The sequence below is a fragment of the Propithecus coquereli genome, unplaced genomic scaffold (genome assembly GCF_000956105.1).
Source record: "Propithecus coquereli isolate 6110/MARCELLA unplaced genomic scaffold, Pcoq_1.0 Scaffold171, whole genome shotgun sequence".
In the NCBI taxonomy this organism is placed as follows: domain Eukaryota; kingdom Metazoa; phylum Chordata; class Mammalia; order Primates; family Indriidae; genus Propithecus; species Propithecus coquereli.
The window spans coordinates 4,240,953-4,261,614 of NW_012141747.1; the positions used below are offsets into that span (position 1 = coordinate 4,240,953).

The 20,662-nt window shown below is 41.2% G+C and overlaps 1 protein-coding gene across 1 annotated transcript; it reads left to right on the forward strand.

Annotated features, from left to right (window-relative positions):
* Nucleotides 1-1,640: 1,640 nt before the first annotated feature.
* Nucleotides 1,641-11,189, forward strand: LYG2 (lysozyme G-like 2). The gene is made up of 5 exons (XM_012641966.1): nt 1,641-1,683; nt 7,697-7,837; nt 8,615-8,811; nt 9,649-9,785; nt 11,093-11,189. Exons 1-5 carry the CDS (start codon nt 1,641-1,643, stop codon nt 11,187-11,189), a joined length of 615 nt encoding a protein of 204 aa, XP_012497420.1.
* Nucleotides 11,190-20,662: the final 9,473 nt, after the last annotated feature.

Below are 20,662 nucleotides of genomic sequence, written 5' to 3' on the forward strand. Positions count from 1 at the left end.
CCTGTTTATTTGTCTTTTTTAGGCTAATCATCTGTTTCTTATTCTCAAATTTAGAAGCTATTTGCTTAGTACAGTTTTAAATATCCATCAAATATATGCCTCCAGAACAACGTGGGGGTTCATTAGATTAATTAATTAATAGTGGTTACTAAACTCTTTGAAATCCTTTTATTAAAGGGGCCACCTAAGTCCAAAGGACTATTATAATCAGGCCTAATGAGGCCAGTGGTCTAAAGAGAGGGTTTTAAGCCATATATAAAGCTCCTTTAATGATCATACAGGACAAAGATAAGAAGCAGGTGAGTCTACGTGCTGGTGTTTAAAAGCTTCCTTCATGGTGGTAGAGCCACACAGAGGTCTACTCAGTTGAAACCAGGTGCTCAGTGATCTACTGACTAATGGATTCTCCAATTGCTTAAACCTAGGTTACAGGACAAAGGCCACTGCTTTGTAAAAGCTTGAAGTGCAGGTTGCTGCTGAGTCTAGAAGGCCTTCTCAAACAGAGAGGAGATTTTCTCTGTGATCTTGCAAAGCAGGTTAGTGCTGGCCCTCTTGTATCTTGTAAAATTTATAAGCTACCTTTCCAATGAAATCAAGAAAAGAGTTGATTGAGGAAGAAATAGAGCAAACCTCTTCTAAGTCATGTTCTCTGATACTCTTCTTGGTATTTTGTTGGTGTTTTGTTTTCTCTATGAAGATTGTACTACCAAGTGTGAGGCTGTGGGCAGTAGCTCATGCCTGTAATCCTAGCACTTTGGGAGGCTGAGATAGGAGGATTGCTTAAAGCCGGGAGTTCGAGATTAGCCTAAGTAAGAGCTAGACCCTATCTATGAAAAATAGAAAAATTCTCCAGACGTGTTGGCGTGCCTGTAGTCCCAGCTGCTCGGAAGGCTATGGCAGGAGGATCATTTGAGCCCAGGAGCTTGAGGTTTCAGTGAGCTATGTTGACACCACTGAACTCTAGCTGGGTGATAGAGCAAGATCCTGTCTTAAAAAATAAAAGAGTGGAAGAAGCTGGGTGCAATGGCTCATACCTGTAATCCCAGCACTTTGGGAGGCCAAGGAGGGAGGATCACTTGAGGCTAGAAGTTGGAGATAAGCCTGGGCAACATAGTGAGACCCTGTCTCTACAAAAAATAAAAAAAATTAGCCAGGCATGGTGGCCCATGCCTGTCATCGCAGCTACTTGGGAGGTTGAGGTGGGAGGATCCTTCGAGCCCAGGAATTTGAGGCTGCAGTGAGCTATGATGGTGCCACTGCACTCCAGTAGCCTGGGTGACAAAGCAAGACCCTGTCTCTAAAAAAAAAAAGGAATGGAACAAAATTGTGGTATCACCAAACTTAGAGATGGGATGGGAGTGTGTGGGGTAACATTTGTAAGATGTGCATGGCTCATGTCAATATGAAATTGGATTGAAATGAGTTGGGAGTTTATGCTTAGGAAAGAGAGTGATCCAGCCAACCATGTGCTGAATCTTTGAGAATACTATCTTGGAACTGGAAAATAGATGTTGAATTGGAAGTAGTTCTAAACTTTTTAAAAAATCAAAGCAACTTTCCTTTAAGAAACTTTCAAGTTTTAAAATTAACCAATTTCTATTTCAGATCAGAACATGTCCTGTATGATAAGATTCCCTACCATGCTATCCTCTGTCGTGTTTTGGGGACTTATTGCCCTCATTGGTAAGTCTCTGTTTGACATTTGGCATTGTCCACAGGGTGTACATGCAAACATTCAGCACAGTCCTGAATCAGAAAGAACAATGATTGCATGTAATGGAAGAGTGGGCTCTCCTGACCAGGTTGGCCATTAATCAACTGTTATTTCTATAATTAAGAGTGTATTCTGCTTACCAAGAAGGTGAAGGCACTATCAGTGGGAATTTTAAATAATCAAATATTTATTGATCTGCTTACTTCCTGTCTGACAATGCACCTATTATGCCTGATATATTTTTTTGAGACAGAGTCTTACTCTGTTACCTGGGCTAGAGTGCCGTGGTGTCAGCCTAGCTCACAGCAACCTCAAACTCTTGGGCTCAAGTGATCCTCCTGCCTCAGCCTCCTGAGTAGCTGGGACTACAGGTGCCCACCACCACACCTGGCTAATTTTTTCTATTTTTGTCGACACGGGGTCTCGCTCTTGCTCAGGCTGGTCTGCTTGATATCTTCTCAAGAGGCATATGGAACAGTGCCTTGGAAGGCAAACACATGAAGAGAAAATTTTCACTGCTAGGCAGCAGATAAGAGTTAAATGATTCTAGATAGAAAGAAAAAAAACAACACTAGTCTGGGAGGAGTTTAGGAGGAAGAGCTCACATCTAGCTAGGATGTTCAGACCTGAGAGGCTTTTTGGGGGGACATGAAAGTTGGGAATTCTTGGTATTTAATAAGAAAAGGGAAGAGCCTGCTGGGTGGGAGTAATGACTTCGGTAAAGGTGCAGAAGCAGAAATGCATGAAAAGTGTTTGGGGTACAGTAAGCGGGTCAGTGGGACAGAACAGAAGGGGATTTCTGAGGGGAAGGCTGGGAAGGTAGGCTGGTGAGATGGTAAGGGACCTTGAATAAGAAAACATCAAAACTTTGACCTAAGAAAAATGAAGAGCCACTGTAAGCAATGTTAAGTCTTTACTCATAATGACTGAGAAGAAAGTATTTCTAAAATGTTTAATCCTAAATTTAGAAAAGTGAGACTACTTAAAAATAATTTCCAGTTACTTATGGTCAAAAGAAAGGCAACAAAGTTTTAAATTTTTACTCCTTTTTAAATTGCCAGGTGGGAGCAGAATTATATATCCAGTAGATTAATTATGAGCTACACTATACTAGCTGTGCATGAATGAAAGGTGACTCTAATTTTAAAAGGGCCTGTGTGTTTATGATGTCAGCACAAGTAGTGTGGGGTTCATGGTCATATTCCACTTCCCTTAAAGCAGTGGTTCTCAAACTTTATGCATAAGGATCAACTGGGAATGCTGGTTAAAGTGCAGATTCTTAGGCCTTATACCTAAAGATCCTGGTTCTGTAGATCTGGTATGAGGAGCCCAGTAATAAGCATTTGTAATAAGCATCCCAGGTCACTATGATGCCTGTGGTTGTGGGCCACACAGCCAGCATAGAAAAGGCTGCCTCCCCAGTAAAAGGATATTGAATCTGTCAATATATGGATACTTGACCCAGATAATTTAGATAATCCCTTTCTTTCTTTTTCTTTCATCCATCCACTTATCCATTCATCCATCAATAAATATTTATTTTCCACTTTGTGCTAGGCATTTTTCTAGTTGCTAAAGGAGGACATGGCAGAGAAAAACATTGAGTCTCTGCCCTTACGGAGTTTATCTTCTAGTCAAAGGAACAGGCAGGAGGGGAGAGAAAGAAAGAAAGAGAGAGAAAAAAGGAAGAGAGAGGGAAAGAGAGAGAGAAAGAAAGGAAGGAGGGAAAGAAGGAAGAAAGAAAGGAAGGACAGAAGGAAGGAAGGAAGGAAGGAAAGGAGGGAGGGAAAAAAGGATGGTCAGGTAGCGGTATAAATAATATAAGGTAATGGGGGACAAGGAATGAGGTATGAGTGTGGCATCTTTTTAATATAGGTGGACAAGAAAGGCTCTCTGATAAGATGACCTAAACTTTTTTATTATAAAAATGTTTCAAACATATAAAAGGAAGAATTGTATAATAAACTCTTATTTATTCATAAACAGCTTCTGCAGTTTTCAACATTTTGCCTTTCCATTTTATCTATCCCTCACCCCCACCTTGTTTTGGGGTGTGTGTGTGTATGTGTGCATGTGTTTGACTGGAGTATTTTAAAGCAAATCTAAAACATAAAAACATCTCTCTTGTAAAATTTTTTGTTCTATCTCTAACATATAAGGATAAGCTCTGGCACAAAAAAATATTCCTGGCTCATCTCAAATATTTCCCGCCTCAGACCAGAAATCAGCCAGAAATTATCCTGAGGATTTCTGGTTCCTCTTAGCAGGAAATGGTATTTAGGGACCACAGTTTGGGTGCTAGGGGTGCTCCATTGCTATGGAGTTGTCATTCCTTTCAGGTCTTTGCAGTGGAGAGAACTAGAAAATACATATTTTTTAAAAGAAAAATAATTACGTGTTCATACAGACATTTCATATTCATATTTAAGAATACAAGGGTTTTACATTAGTTTTGTATTTGTTCCTCTGCTCTCTTACACTAAATCTGGTTCTAGTGACATTAGCATTATTACTTGTTTATATAATAGTGTCAAAATAATTATGACAGTATTACCAGCCAACAATGAGACTGTGAATATAGTTTAAGATTTTCTTGTGATTCTTTATGTTCATGGGATGTATTCCATTAGTGGTATATACTTACAGTGACATATTTTAAAGTCACTTGAGATAATTCTTCTCTATATGTTAATTAAGCCTTCAACTTGATGTACAGTTAGGTGTATTGGTTTTTCTTTTTCTTACAATTCCTTTTTTTTTCCTATCTGATTTAACTTTTATTTTTTTTCTTTTATTTCAGCATATTATGGGGGTACAGATGTTTAGGTTATGTATGTTGCCCTTGGTCCCCCTCCCCCAAGTCCAAGTTGATTTAACTTTTAAAGGGATAGGAACATTTACACGGCTCCAAAATAAAAACTATGAAAAAGGTAATTTAATCTAACCTCTATTCCCTGTTCCCTTACCTTTCTCCTATCCCCTCCCATAACTAACAATTTTTATTTGTTTTTAGATCATCCTGTATTATTTCTTTTGAAAATATGAGCAACTTACACACATACACAATTGTATTTTCTCCCCTTTCTTACACAAAGAATATGATTCCATAAATACTATTCTGTACCTAGAGACAATTTTACAGGAATATACACAGAGCTTCCTCTTTCCTTTTTACAGTTGCATAGTACTCCACTGTGTGGATGTGACTTAGTTTATTCCATCAGTCTCTGCATTGATGACATTTGTGTTGTTTCCAGGCCATTGCTGTTATAAATAGTGCTGAAATGAACAGCCTATTCCAAAACTGCCCTCCACAGCAATGTATGAGACCGCCTATTTCCTCAGAGCCTCTCCCAGCATGTATTGCCAAACTCTTGGATTCCCGCCAATTGAAGAGTTGGCAAATGCTGTTTTAGTAATGTTTTAATATGGCTTTTTCTTCTTTTGAGTGCGGTTGAACATCTTTTTATACATTTAAGGACCATTTTGTTTTTTTGTCTCTGAACTGTCTATTTATATCTTTTGCTGATAAGGTGATATTTGAACAGAGACCTGAAGGCAGTGAGGTGGTAAATCACATAGGTACCTGGAGAAATAGCATTCTAGGCAAAAGGAACCACAAATACAAAGGCCTTGAGGCAGAAACCTTCCTGGAGTGTGGAAGGATAAGCACAGAGAAGAACATGGCTGGAGGAGAGTGAGCAAATGGAAAAAGTTGGAAAGGAGCACAGAGCCGGATCAGGTAGAGCTTGGAGGCCACAGGATGGACTTGGCCGTCCTTCTAAATGGGGAGAAAGCCACTGGAGGGCTAAGAGAGAAGATGCGTATGACCCCATGCATGTTCCCGCAGAATCACTCTGGCTGCTGGGTGGAAAATAGACTGCCCGAGTGGACAGAGAGGTCAGATAGAGGCTGGGACAAGAATCCACATCAGCGGTGACGCTGGTTTGGACCATGGTAGTAATGCAGGGGTGGTCAGATTCTGTTTTTTTGCATCAAACATTTTTTTTTTTTTTTTTTGAGGCAGAGTCTCACTGTGTTGCCCGGGCTAGAGTGCCGTGGCGTCAGCCTAGCTCACAGCAACCTCAAACTCCTGGGCTCAAGCGATCCCCCTGCCTCAGCCTCCCAAGTAGCTGGGACTACAGGCATGCGCCACCATGCCCGGCTAATTTTTTCTATATATTTTTAGTTGTTCGATTAATTTCTTTCTATTTTTAGTAGAGACGGGGTCTCGCTCTTGCTCAGGCTGGTTTCGAACTCCTGAGCTCAAACAATCCACCTGCCTCGGCCTCCCAGAGAGCTAGGATTACAGGCGTGAGCCACCGCGCCCGGCCTGCATCAAACATTTTAACGAAGATACTTTCTTATAACAAATACTCGTAGTCTTAAGGTACAAGTCAACAACCCTTGGAACTATGGGAGCAAACTTTTTAACATTACAGAAAATAATGTATCTCCTTTAGAAAAAGCTCTGTATCTACTTTAATAAATAGACTTTGACAGAAACTCACTTTATAATGATGGAACAAAAGATAAGAATTAGATTGGATTTAAATTCTTTTGTTAAATTGAATTTTTATTCCTAATTTTATTAGACTTAGCAACTCAGCTTCACAATAACATGATATAACATAAGAACATATTTAACTTGTTATGGAACCCTTCTTTCTTATCTTTGTAAACAAAGGCAAATTGTTAATCTGGATGTTTACATCCCCAGAAGTGTTTTAAAATTTCTCTAAAGGTTCCTGCTTAAAAATCTTGTGGCCATTTTAATTCTGATCAAGTCAGCACAGCCAGCCGCGGTGGCTCACGCCTATAATCCTAGCATTCTACCAGGCCGAGGCAGGAGGGTCACTTGAAGTCAGGAGTTTGAGCAAGAGCAAGACTCCATCTACATAAAAAATAGAAAAATTGGGGCCAGGCGTGGTGGCTCACGCCTGTAATCCTAGCTCTCTGGGAGGCCGAGGCAGGCGGATTGTTTGAGCTCAGGAGTTCGAGACCAGCCTGAGCAAGAGCGAGACCCCGCCTCTACTAAAATTAGAAAGAAATTAATCAGCCAACTAAAAATATATACAAAAAATTAGCCGGGCATGGTGGCACATGCCTGTAGTCCCAGCTACTCGGGAGGCTGAGGCAGTAGGATTGCTTGAGCCCAGGAGTTTGAGGTTGCTGTGAGCTAGGCTGACGCTACGGCACTGTAGCCCAGGCAAGAGAGTGAGACTCTGTCTAAAAAAAAAAAAAAAGGAATTAAGTGCGGTATCCAGCCTGAGTAAGAGCAAGACCCTGTCTCTACTATAAATAGAAAGAAATTGGCCAAACAACTAAAAATAGAAAAAAATTAGCTGGGCACAGTGGCGCGTGCCTGTAGTCCCAGCTACCTGGGAGGCTGAGGCAGGAGGATCGCTTGAGCCCAGGAGTTTGAGGTTGCTGTGAGCTAGGCTGACGCTACGGCACTGTAGCCCAGGCAAGAGAGTGAGACTCTGTCTAAAAAAAAAAAAAAAGGAATTAAGTGCGGTATCCAGCCTGAGTAAGAGCAAGACCCTGTCTCTACTATAAATAGAAAGAAATTGGCCAAACAACTAAAAATAGAAAAAAATTAGCTGGGCACAGTGGCGCGTGCCTGTAGTCCCAGCTACCTGGGAGGCTGAGGCAGGAGGATCGCTTGAGCCCAGGAGTGTGAGGTTGCTGTGAGCTAGGCTGACGCTACGGCACTGTAGCCCAGGCAAGAGAGTGAGACTCTGTCTAAAAAAAAAAAAAAAGGAATTAAGTGCGGTATTAACACAAAACACAAAAGAAAAAGTTGGAGTAGAGTGGGAAGGGGGAACTTCTGTTTTGTCTGGTGAGCCAATAATGGCAACAAGGGCTTTGGGGAGGACCAATCTGTGGCCCTTGCCTTTGGTTTAGTGATGTTTCTTACAGCAACTCACTCAAGCAGTATTTTCTCCAAGGCTTCATGCGAATTATCATTCTGCCTCCCAGGCACCTCCAGGGGCTTGTACCCTTTCACTCACTCAACGAGCCCTCACCTGCCTCCTCGCCTGTACCGCGGCTGCTACGGGGACATCATGACCATGGAAACCTTGGGGACCACCTGTGATATAAACAGTTTGATTAACTGCGGTAAGTGAATAGCAAAGCGAATGTCTGGCTTTCCCTGGTCATCATTTTAAGATTCTTTCTTGGGAAGTAACCTAATTTTGAAAAGGCATAATCATCATGATGATGATATTATCAAAATTAAAAATTAGAAAAAACCAGAATCCTGACCAACCTAACAACTCACTTCTTTTCATTTCTTCCCTCATTCATTCCGAACTTTGTCCAGATATGTTTATTTCTACATATTGAAACTACTGCTTAAATAAAATATTAGATTCAGACTTTGATTTGTGTTGGTTGTTGAGTTTACTTCACGTTACAGCATGAACACCTTAAGCAAGCCCCCTTTGTAATCCTGTTCCAAAGTCGTCTTTGCGATGTCATCCTGGTGTTAGAGTGTCAAAGCTGGAAGCAACCGCAAGGTCACATCTCACCCCACCCTCACGATTTACAAATCAGAGCCCCAAGGCTCAGCAGGGAGGAGACACTTCCAGTGGCCCAGAGCCAGGTATCGGCAGAGCCAGGCTAAAACTTGGATTGACAGACTCCTAGTCCAAGAGACTTCCCAATGTGCCAGTGTGGCAGAAATTAGGAAAAACTAGTGGAGGTGGTAGCTGTTTGGGTTATGGACCTTCCTGGGTTTCTGCAGTCAGAGAGCAAAAGGATGTCCTAGAATGGTTGTCCCAAGCCGTGGGCAGCAGTCAGGGGCTGTGGCTTAATTTAGCAAACTTTGAAAAAGGGTTCTCTTCTGGAGTAGAAAAAAATACTGCTTTTGATTTCTTTTTTCCTTTTGATTAGGGATCCGTGGTTCTGAAACGTTTGCTGAGATGGATTTGAGGGCCATGAAGCCTTACCCGACTCTGATCAAAGAAGTGGGACAGAGGCATTGCGTAGATCCTGCCGTCATTGCGGCCATCATCTCCAGGGAAAGCCATGGCGGAAGCGTCCTGAGAGATGGCTGGGACCGCGGGGGACTTAAATTTGGCTTGATGCAGGTATTTAGCTAGAAACTTTCCATCAGCCCCACTTCACCCTTCCTTGCAGAAGCTTACCCCAAGCTGGAAATCCATCTATGGTGCTTCCATGCCCCAAACACCCTGGATCTGGCTGTAGGTGCTACAGCATAATTTGTTCTGGGATTTCTGTACCACATTATTGGGATTTCATTCAAGGTTTATCAGTTATCAGATATCTTCAAAAAAGTATTTCATGATTTAGTAATTATTAATACAATTCTATGATAAATAATATGCAATGTACTTAAATTGAGAAAATCTTATAAAGGGCACTATTATTACAGGTGTCCTTCTGGGGTTCATGAAGTAGTGAATTTCATCCTTATGGATCAAAACACTGTATAATTGAGCCCTTCTTAAACCAACATGTTCCTTTGAGTAAATTGGAGGAAGGGGATCCAAGTATCTGGATATTTGCTTCTAGGCTTTATTTTAAACTATCTGTAGAAGCACACACGTCTAGCCTTCCCAGTTAGAAACACATTTTGACCTGAATTATCTGGATAGATACTTTTTACTACAAATGTCTATACTTTGGGAGCTAATGATTTGTTTTGAAACCACTTTATTGACTGGTTGATTGATTATATATTAGAATGCTTAGCTAAAACTATGCCATGTCCACTTCTCCTAAACCGTACTTTGTTTCCCTGCCTTTTTTCTCTATGACAGAAAGAACAGAATTGACTCTTTAGGGATAAAGAAAGAGTGCTGAAGCCAGTGTAGGTGAACTTGACCACAAGGAAGAGAAATTAGGAGCAGCAGAAAAATGTGTTGCCTCATCCAGATGTTGACATTATTATCTGAATTTTCTAGCTCGATAAACAAATTTACCACCCTGTCGGTACCTGGGACAGCAAGGAACACCTTTTGCAGGCTGTTGGGGTTCTTACAGACAGAATTAAGGCAATCCAGAAAAAATTCTCCACATGGAATGTGACTCAGCACCTCAAAGATAGGCCATATTTTGAGTGCTTTGTTTGAATGAGCAGTGAATGAGACCACTGGCAGCCAGATGTGCCCTGGGCCTCCTTGGGAACATTCCCATTGGGTCAGCAGTGGGCCCAGGAGGAGCTGTCTAGAAGCTGCATTAGCATTCTTTGAACCACTGAGTTACTTTGAGTGGTCTTCCTTCCTCAACTTCCATTTCCCCTCTGCAAGATGCTGGGGTTCTTATTGCATCTCTCATCGCTTATTGAGCCATTGAATAATTCCTTGAGAGTTAATGCAATAACTTAAAAGAATATGTTTGCCTTCCTCTCATAGGTTTTTTTCCTATTATAAAAAACTGTCAACAACTTTCCAAATTGTTTGAACACACTTTTACTCTGTGAGCATTCTCAGGGCTTCAGGTGTTATGATATGTCCAAGTAGAGATCTCTACTTAGCTGACCACAGGCCCCCTCAAATTCAGCATCTCCCAGATGGAATTAACTCACTAGCCTCCCACTGTAAATTTGTTCTTTCTTCTGCATTTTCTTTAGAGGCACCATAATATAACTAGTCATTCCAGTGAGAAAACCAGATTGTTTTCTTAGACCCTCTGGTTCCTTCTCTTTATAACCAATAGTACAAATTGCTATTAAGTTTACTTCCTATAGATCCATGGTTTGTCTTCCACACTTTAATGGCCTTAATACACAGAACAAACAGTCTCAATTCTCTATTTCAAGGTCCTTGAAGACAGGGATCAAGACCAGAGTCTTTTTCTCTTGACCTCCCAGCAGAGCACAATTATGTTAAACACCTAAATAACTACTGAAGATAAAATTCTAGAGTAAAATAGCATGTGCACGTACACACATGCACACACATGTGTACGCTACATGCTACAAAGAAATGAATGTGTCTTGGGTACCCTGCAGTCAGTATGGCACCTCTCCTGACACACAGTAGATGCTTAAAAATATTCATTGAATGGAAGAGTAAATTATTGAATGAGAGAATAATATGAGTATTCTCAGACTGAAGATTTGCTGGGGATCTAGTTCTGCCAGGCCTGGACTACATAAAAAGCAAATCTGACTCTAGCAACAAGAAAAAAAAAAAGACTTTTAAAAAAAAGAGAGAAAGTAAGGAATCTGGAATTCCCCTAGTCATTCTTGGGGTAGCATATCCTTTCAGGAAGGGAGGAAGAAGAAGGAGGGTTTGGGACTACCTGCTTTGGAAGATTTGCCTGCAGGGCTGACATCCCGAGAATGCTCATATCTTATTTTTACTGAAAGTTAATATTTGAGCCTAAACTGCTGTGTTTCATTTCAGGTGGTCTCTCAGCTTTTAGATCAGGAATTGAAGCCATTGTCACCCCAGCGGACGTAGACGATGACTACGTCAATGATGTTCTTGCCCGAGCTTGATTCTATAGAAGACAGGGCTACTAGGCAAAGCTCTGTGGGTGGGTCAGGTTGGCAGGGTGCTCAAATGGCTCTCTTTGAGAGTTTGATATGGATGTATTGTACCCAATGCTGGCAAAAACATGGTTGAAATTATGAAAGAAAATTCATTTCCCAGTTCACAGTATGGTTCCCATGAAACGTACATAGACATACATATAATAGCTTTGTAGTAAATATGAATACGGCAGCAGGCAGCATCTACATATTCCAGTGAGGCCTCATTTTAGCCCATGATTTCAATGCCCACCTGCTCCCTGTCTACCAGAATTGCTAACAAGAAGTTAAGTGAGCCTGATCTGAGCCTTTGTCCTTTCCCCAGTATCTGCCCAAACCACTAGGGCTTTGCTTATGAGAAGATCCTGACTCATAAACCAGTAGACCCAGGGATGATGGAGTAGGCAGGAATGGAATTCTAGCTCCTTAGGTAGCTGAGAGCCAGCCGAGGTGAAGCTGATCTTCAAGTGATGCACATTAAATCCTTCAAACCCACAGCAACCTCCTGTGTCTTCTTTTGTTCGTGAAGATCCAGGGACTGGCTTCTTTTCTTTGTAGTTGCTTCCACACACGCTCTTTCAGGGGGTCTGCTCCCCACAAAACACGAGTGAAGATAAGCATATTGGACCCAAATTAATCATGGTTCTTTGGTTACAAGCAAAAGTAACCACTTCTGGAAATTTTAAGCAATAAAAGGAAATTACTGGAAGGTTATTAGAAGGTTCACAGAATCAACTGAGAAGGTCAAGGAGACGAAGAGAAAGCAGGCACCTCTGGGGTCTGGGTAGCAGGAATCAGTTAACCATACTTTATAGCAACCTCAGTAAGTGAAGAAATGAACACAATCACTAGTGCCCTCATAAATGAACTGCAAACACCTTTTCCCCATCCCTTCGTCATTCGGCTTCACTTTCATGGTGCCAGGAGGGAGACTCTGATCTGCTTATCTTGGGTCATATACGTGCTGACCTGTTGGCAACTTTGGTTCCTTGGTCTTGCACAGACTACCCACGATGGAGAAGAGATAGTTCTCTAGAAGGAAACCATGTGCTGTTTGTGGCCTTTACTTCCATAGTCAGGAGAGGATCCACATAATAATGTGTAAAGCTGACAAAGTCCCTGATGACAGGGCCCCTGCTGGGTCTTTAGCTCCCTTTGGGGATGTTTAATGACTGTTTCTGCCCATCACTTCTCTTTCTGAGATGGAATCAAAGTCAGACTCACCTACCTCTGAGCTCCCTTGGAGAAAGCCAAGTAAACCCTTCTGTGCCCAGTGATCTCTCGGCTTGGCCTGAAGGTTTGACCCAGGCAGAACCAGGAATCCTTGTTTCCAGGGGCGGAGGCAATGGTGAGTGCACCCCTGCAGCACACAGGCCAGCATCTTTCATGACTGGTTGAGGCCCATGCCGTACCAGGTGTTAAGTATTTTGATTATCATTCCTGCATGTTGGCCATCCAGGAATTTCTTCAGATGTCCAGTTTGCTTAAGAAGGATTTCTTTTGGGTCCCCCTACAACAAACATGTATGAATATTTCATCTAATCACTAGCCACTTCAATGTCACTACCACAACAATAAAGTACATCTGGATGAGATTATTTCCAAGCAATTTGAAAAACAAGAAATAGAACACTCCTTTATTCCCTGATTCTATTCTGCCAGTGTTCCCTTTATGGCTGGGATGCCAAGAGATGCTCTATGGGGAACCCCATACTGAAGGTGTCTTAGTTTGGTTCCCTCCAAAGCAGACCCCGAGGCAAGAGTTCAAGTGCTGTTAGTTTATCCAGAAGGTTCAGGGGACACTGGTATGAAGTGGCTCTGTGATAAAGACGAGGGAAGACAGCCAAAAAATGTGTCCTCAAGTCAGCTACCACAGTGGGCACTAAAGATCAACGTTGCGGAAAAACTGCTAGGGACGGTGCAAAAGACACACCTCAGAATTATTCTGCTCAAGGACAAGGAGATGAACTATTTATACATCAATTTCTCAGAGCTATTGGTTGAGGGATCTCCCTGCAGGGGTTGGGGAGAAAGTATTAATTCTTTGCTACTCTTGTCTGCCTTGCAAGTAGGCGGAACACTTTTCTGCATTTCCAAAGAAGAGGGGCTGTAGGCTCAGAGATCCACATACTAGCAGTTGGAAATCAACTAGGAATTCTAAAAAGTCCAGAGATATGGAGGGTACGACAGCATCTGCTTCACCAGGGCTAGGTACCCCTGGAAGGTTGGGATACCCCTCTAACATTGCTTGTTTTCATCCATGACTTAACGACCTGGTAAGAACAATCTGGAAATAACACACAGCCTTCACTATGCTTCACGATTTCCATGCCAAGCTTCTCCACAGTCTGTTAGAATTACTAATTAGATACAATAGGACTGGCCCAGTCTTCATCCTCTTCCCAATGTCAAAGATATTACATGCAAATGTGGCACCATTTAATATTCTTGTATCTTCAGTCTTCATCCTATTGTGTAAAATATCACTTCTTTTAGTTTTCCAAAAACTGGGTTTTACTGGAGGATGAAGATTGTCTTATAGTTTTCAAAGCAAAAAAAAAAAAAAAAAATCTAAAAATATTTCCCAGACTGGACTGGGATTATATTCTTATACTTTCTTTTTCTTAGTCATCAATGCCTCACCTGCTAAGGGGACTGTGATATAATAAGAAATATGTGTGTGGTCTCTGCAGCACTGTGCATAGGAAGCAAGGGAAGGAAGTCTCAGCTTCTACACCTGTGATCTCTGACGGTGCTCCCCGCACGGATGTGTAAGTCCTGTGAGGTGCTGGTGCCTCCTGCTTTGCAGTACTAGAGAGACAATCCCCAGTCAGAGTACAGCGTCCTTCCTCATGAAACAATCATGTAAAAGAGACGCAACCACTTCACATAGAGGCTGTTTAAATGTACCAATTCTACAAAATTTCACCTTAATTGTGTCAACTCCTACATTCTTAACTGTAGCCTCCATTAGGACCTCAACAGGTTTTGGTTTTACAACACTAGGTAGGGGAAGTGTTCCCCAGTCAGACATAATGTCCACTCCCATAAAACTTTCAAGTAAAGGAGATACAACTTCTTTACCTAAAGGCTGTTTACCTAAATTCCAACTTTCATGAGCCTATCAACCCTTACATTTTAATATTCTCTCAATCTAACTGTAGCCTGCCTCAGGGCTTACCAGTGGGCTTGGGTATCACAAAGCATCGGGCTGCCATACCAAGGAGCCCCGGGAACTTCTCTTCCCCCCCCCTGACATTTTATCCACTCATGTGCATAAGGCTTTATGAGACTCTGACCCTTTTGTCAATCTTCATCTTGATTAATCTGCCTAACCACTGTCCCAGTGACTGTTGGTCAGATTTCTCATTGTAAACTTTGCCTTCTGACTTTTCAAATTTCTCCCAACTGGAGTGAACAGAATGGACTTGTTCGGAGCCCTTTCATGTTGAGGGACCAGCAGGGGGTCCCTTTGGTGTGTTCAGCCTTTGGTAGTGCTGTATTAAAAACTTTGTTGTAGTCCATCGATGTCTGTTTTATTTATCCCATTTCTTTTTTTTTTTTTTTGAGACAGAGTCTCACTGTGTTGCCCGGGCTAGAGTGCCATGGTGTCAGCCTAGCTCACAGCAACCTCAAACTCCTGGGCTCAAGCGATCCCCCTGCCTCAGCCTCCCGAGTAGCTGGGACTACAGGCATGTGCCACCATGCCCGGCTAATTTTTTCTATATATTTTTAGTTGTCCGATTAATTTCTTTCTATTTTTAGTAGGGACGGGGTCTTGCTCTTGCTTAGGCTGGTTTCGAACTCCTGAGCTCAAACAATCCGCCCGCCTCGGTCTCCCAGAGTGCTAGGATTACAGGCGTGAGCCACCGCGCCCGGCCTATCCCATTTCTTCTTTTTTTTTTTTTTATTTCAGCATATTATGGGGGTACAGATATTTAGGTTTCTTAATAACCATCCAAAGATTTCTACCCTACTGGGACAAGACCCGTGACTGTCCTCTTTCTTTTTCTTTTTTCTCTCCTGTCAATATGTGCTTCATTTACCTTATTTCTTACTAGCTGTTTAAAATGGTAAGACAAGTCCTTTGATTCTGCCCTCTGCCTTTCCCCTTTCTCTTCTTCATTAACCTAATATTTTTATCAGCAACCGGAAGACCCATGAGGGGAAGCTAAGTCAGCAAATCTGATAAGGTTTCCTGAACTGTATTTTGGGTTTTGTGGCAGTTAATGTTATATGGAGATCCACATTTAAGATGTGCTCTCAACCACAGCATTTACCACGACCTGGGTAATGGGCGTACCAGTGGGTGAATATCCCAGTCATCATAAAGCCAGTCTCACCTGGCTTGCATATGAAGCATGTCAGCCACTTCATCAGGGGTGTCCCACTTGGTATTTAGAGGGGGGAGGGACAGGGCCTTTTTCTGGATAAACAGACCTTACAGTGGCTTTTATCCAGTCCACCAGGCTGGCTGTTCCCTTGGAAATAACTTCTTATGTGTGTGGATCACGTGCGGCCATCACATTCAGCTATGTTTGTCCCATAGTGAGCTGTGGGTCTTGCACCAGCCCAAGCATGCTCTTCCACTCTGCAGCATTTAAAACCAAAGACACTGCCCCTGGAATAATTACTCTCCCAATCCCCTTTAGTAAAGGTTCTACAGGAAGCTAATAATACTGATTTACAAAATAAAACAAGTCCTTTTGTGTCCATGTTCATGAGAGACATTGGATTATAAATTTCCCTTCCTAAAATACCCTTGTTAGGTTTTGGTAATGAGGATTATGCTCACAACATTTAAGGATTTGGAAAGTGTTTTCTCTTTCCCTGTTACCTGAAAGAGATTATATGGAGCCAGTACTATTTCTTTAAACATTTGGTAGAATTCACTAGTGAAACCACTTGGACCTGAAGTTTAATTTTGATTTTTTTCTGGACTTCTCTAGTTTCCATTTTTTCCCCCCTGGACTTCTCTATTTTTGTGTTTTTCATTACAGGTGCAACTTCTTTAACAGACATAGAACTTTGCAGATTTTATATTTCTTTTTGTATCAGTTTTTTTTTTTTTTCTATTTTTAGTAGAGATGGGGGGGTCTCACTCTTGCTCAGGCTGGTCTCGAACTCCTGAGCTCAAATGATCCTCCCACCTCGGCCTCCCAGAGTGCTAGGATTACAGGCATGAGCCACTGCGCCTGGCCTGTATCAGTTTTTAATAAGTGATGTTTTTCAAATAATTTGTCTTTTACATATAATTTATCAAATTTATTGCCATAAAGTTTTTCATATTATCATGTTTTTAATTTCTGAAGGTTCTATAGCAATGCTCTCCATTTCATTACCAATGTTGGCAATTTGTATTTTTTACATTTTATTAAAGAACCACCTTTTGGCTTTGCTACTTTTTTCTATTGTGTGCATGCTTTCTATTTTATTGATTTCTATTGCTGTTATTATTTTCTTTATCCTATTTTTGTTGGTTTTACTTGCTCTTTTTTTAGCATCTTGTAATAGAAACTTAGATCATTTAAAGGTATAGATTTTCCTCTAAACACTGATTTAGTTGCATCCTACATGTTTGAATATATTATACTTTTAATATCTTTTAGTTAAAAATATTTTCTACTTGGATCCACCAGTTATTTGGAAGTGTCTTGCTTAGTTTCCAAACATTTGGAGATGCTTAATATGTTTCTCTTACTGATTTTTAAATTTAAATCCACAGCGATCAGAGAACATATTCTCTAGGACTTCAATCACCTAAAAATTTGTGGAGACTCTTTATGGTCCAGAATGAAGTACATTTTTGAAACCAAAACATGTGAACTTGAATGTGCGTTCTGCAGTTGTATATAGTATCCTACGTGAGCAAAAATAGGACAGTTGATTAATTATGTCATCCTTACCTTTTATTTCTACTGAATTTTTGTCTAATACTTACTGATAGGAGAGTATTAAGGTTTCCAATTATAATTATAAAATTTTTTGTTTCCTCTTTTAGTCCTGAAAAGTTTTGCTTTATATATTTTGAAGTTATCAGGTGAACGGTTCTAGATCCAGATAAGGTGGAGTAAACACACACTAACTTTTCTTTTCCACTGAAAACAACTATAAAACCTGTACAGATGTATGAGCAGCTGTTTAAAAATTCCAAAATATAAATATCAGCAGGATTATCAGGTAAGAACACCAGAATTTGATATAATACTGTCAAACTGGTGGTGAATTTACCCTTATTTTGTCCTCTAGCATTCCCTAGCATAAACTCCCTAGCCCAACCCCCAAAAGAGAGAGCTGAGTAGAGACAGAGAAAGATTCAGGAGAAATCTCTCTGATTTTCTGGCTACATGGGGGACACAGATTGTCAGGTATGCATTCGGGGACAGTCAACTGTCAGGGTGGGGACATGATATACAAAGTGCACAGGCATCACTTTGGACTGACTATTGCTGCTTCTCATGGGATTGTCTAAGTCTAAATCCTTCCCTCCTCCAGGAAAAACTCCTGCTTCTTATATGCACATGCATTGCAATCTTAATCTCAGGCCTAGCTCTCTAAGTGGCATAATTTCGCCAAGGATGATTTGAACCTTCAGTGGCACCCTGGGGAAATTTCACTTGAAAATTGTTCATTTGAGAGGTACCTTAAGAGACAAAGGGAATAAGATTTCTCAGGCTCTATGGGAAGCAATTTTCTTTATTGGTATGCAGGGGACTCCAAGTGAAATTCTGATTCAAAAATTATTACACTAAAAGATTGTTTAGCCAAAGCTAATGAACTATTTCACAAACTTAACAACCAAATGGACTCCTCATTCTAGTAAATTCCCTGCCTCCTTGTCCTCCAGTGACTTCCCTACATCCAGCTCTCCCTCTTCCCCGTATCCTTCCACTCTTCTCTACCTCTGTCAATGCCCCCCTCCTCCTCCTACTGCTCAAATCCCCTACTGAGCCAGGTCTGCAGACCACCATAGAATTTAAAACTTGGAACTCAGCTAAATTAAGGATTTTCCTAAACCCAGAAAATACCAGCAACTATGCAGAGAAGAATTTAGAATTCTTTTGAGTGCATATGACCTAGGGTTATCTGATCCTGTATCTACTTGTACACATATTGATTTTAACCTCAGGTGCTAAATCCTGTATGGCAAAAGCTGATTAGACTGACCCAGAAAGGGGTCCAGAGGATCACTCTTTCCACAATAAATCTGAGGGGGGGATGGGAAAGCCTGAAAAAATAGAGCGAAGTCTTCTAAAACTCATACTTGAAACATTTCCAATAAAAACTGGGAGTGACATCACAGAAAATGGCAGTAGGGAGCTCAAAGAATTGGTCCCTCGACTGAAACGACCTTTAAGCTGGCAAAAACTTACAAAATTAACTTTGCCAGAACTCTGTAATCTAATAAAAAAAAGTTATGGCAACCAAGGGAGTGCTTCATGAAAATAAAGGTGGCTGAATTCTGGTAAGAAAGCATTCTGGTATTTTCACTTACTTGCCTACCATTCCCTATTTCCAGCATCATGAGAACAGTGGCCTGCCTTTCAGGTGTGGCATGTTGGTGCCAGGTAGCTAACTTGAACTTTGTTTTAAAATGCTGTGGGCCAGGCGTGGTGGCTCACACCTGTGATCCTAGCACTCTGGGAGGCCGAGGCGGGTGGATCCTTTGAGCTCAGCAGTTCGAGACCAGCCTGAGCAAGAGCGAGACCCCATCTCTACTAAAAATAGAAAGAAATTACTTGGACAACTAAAAATCTATATAGAAAAAATTAGCTGGGCATGGTGGTACATGCCTGTAGTCCCAGCTACTTGGGAGGCTGAGGCAGAAGAATTGCTTGAGCCCAGGAGTTTGAGGTTGCTTTGAGCTAGGCTGACACCACGGCACTCTAGCCCGGGCAACAAAGCCAGACTCTGTCTCAAAAAAAATAAATAAATAAAATGCTGTGGTTCTATGTTTTGACCTGTCTGGCAGTTCCCTAAGGAATCGATGTAAAGGCTAACCTCTTTGTTTTTAACCCCTCCCCCTCTGGCTGGAGTACCTTACAGCAGTGGCATCTGCAGAAATAAAGACATGCACTACTTGTGTCCACCTGGGGCAATGGACGGCAGATAGGGCAAGCAGCAGACAAAAGCCTGGAGAGGAGGAGGCTGAGGAGAAAGTTACTTGGAGAAATGAGGGCTAGGAAGGGCCAGCACCTATCAGGGAAGCCGGAGTACATCGCATATGCCCAGGACCAGATACATGCTCAGAGAAGACCTAAGAGTACCCTAGGCTTGCACCTCTGAAGGGTGTGTGGTGAGCAGGAGGTGAAGGGTAAGGCAGAGCTGTAGGTGGCCTGGCTTAGCACTGAAGGAGTGGCCCAGCTCAAAGCCAAGCTGCAAAAAATGGGAAAATTTTGTTTTTTTGTGTGTGTTTTTGGCTTAATGCATTCAGGTCACTAGCTGACCTCAGATATAATGGAACAGAGATCTCAGTGACCACATGCAAAAAGGAGTACCGTCTTTGAAAGAAAAGTCTGGAAAACTCACTAAACAAATGGATGACTGTGCTGTGTGGCTCAGCAATCAACAACAGCAGAACCTGGGGATGGAGGGAGCATCTGATTTCCAGAGTTATCACATTATAATATTCAAAATCCCCAATTTTTAACCAAAAACTGCAAGACATACAAAGAAACATTAAATATGGTCTATTGACAGGAAAAAATTAAATTGACAGAAACCATCCCTGAGGAAGCTCAGACATTGGACTTATTAAATAAAGACTTTAAATCAACTATCGTAAATATGCTCAAAGAGATACAGGAAACCATGGACAAAGAACTAAAGGAATCTAGGGAAACAGCGCATGAATAAATAGAGAGTACCAATAAAGAAATGAAAATTATGAAAAGAAACCAACTAGAAATTCTTGTGCTGAAAATTATAATAGATGAAATTTTAAAATTCTGCTTGATAGCAAATTTGAACAGGCAGAAGAAATAATTACCAAATTTGAAGATAAAATAATTGAAATTAGCCATTCTGAGAAGCAGAAAGAAAGGAGAAAAAAGAATAATGTAGAGAACCCAAGGGATCTGGGGGAAAACAAGAGGCATACCAACACACACATAGGAGTCACAGAAGGAGAGGAGAGAGAGAAAGGGCAGAAAGAATATTTGAAGAAATAATCTTCAAAAACTTCCCAAATTTGATGAATAACATAAATATACACACTTAAGCAGTATCAAACCCTAAGTAGGATAAAGTGAAAGAGATCTATACCAAACACATAATAATCAAACTGTGTAAGACAGAGAATCTTAAAGGCAGTAATGGAGAAGCAACTTATTATGTACATGAGATCCTCTATAGGATTAAAGCTGATTTCTCATCAGAAACCATGGAGGTAAGAAGGCAGTAGGGTGACATTTTATATTATTTATTTACTTATTTTTTAT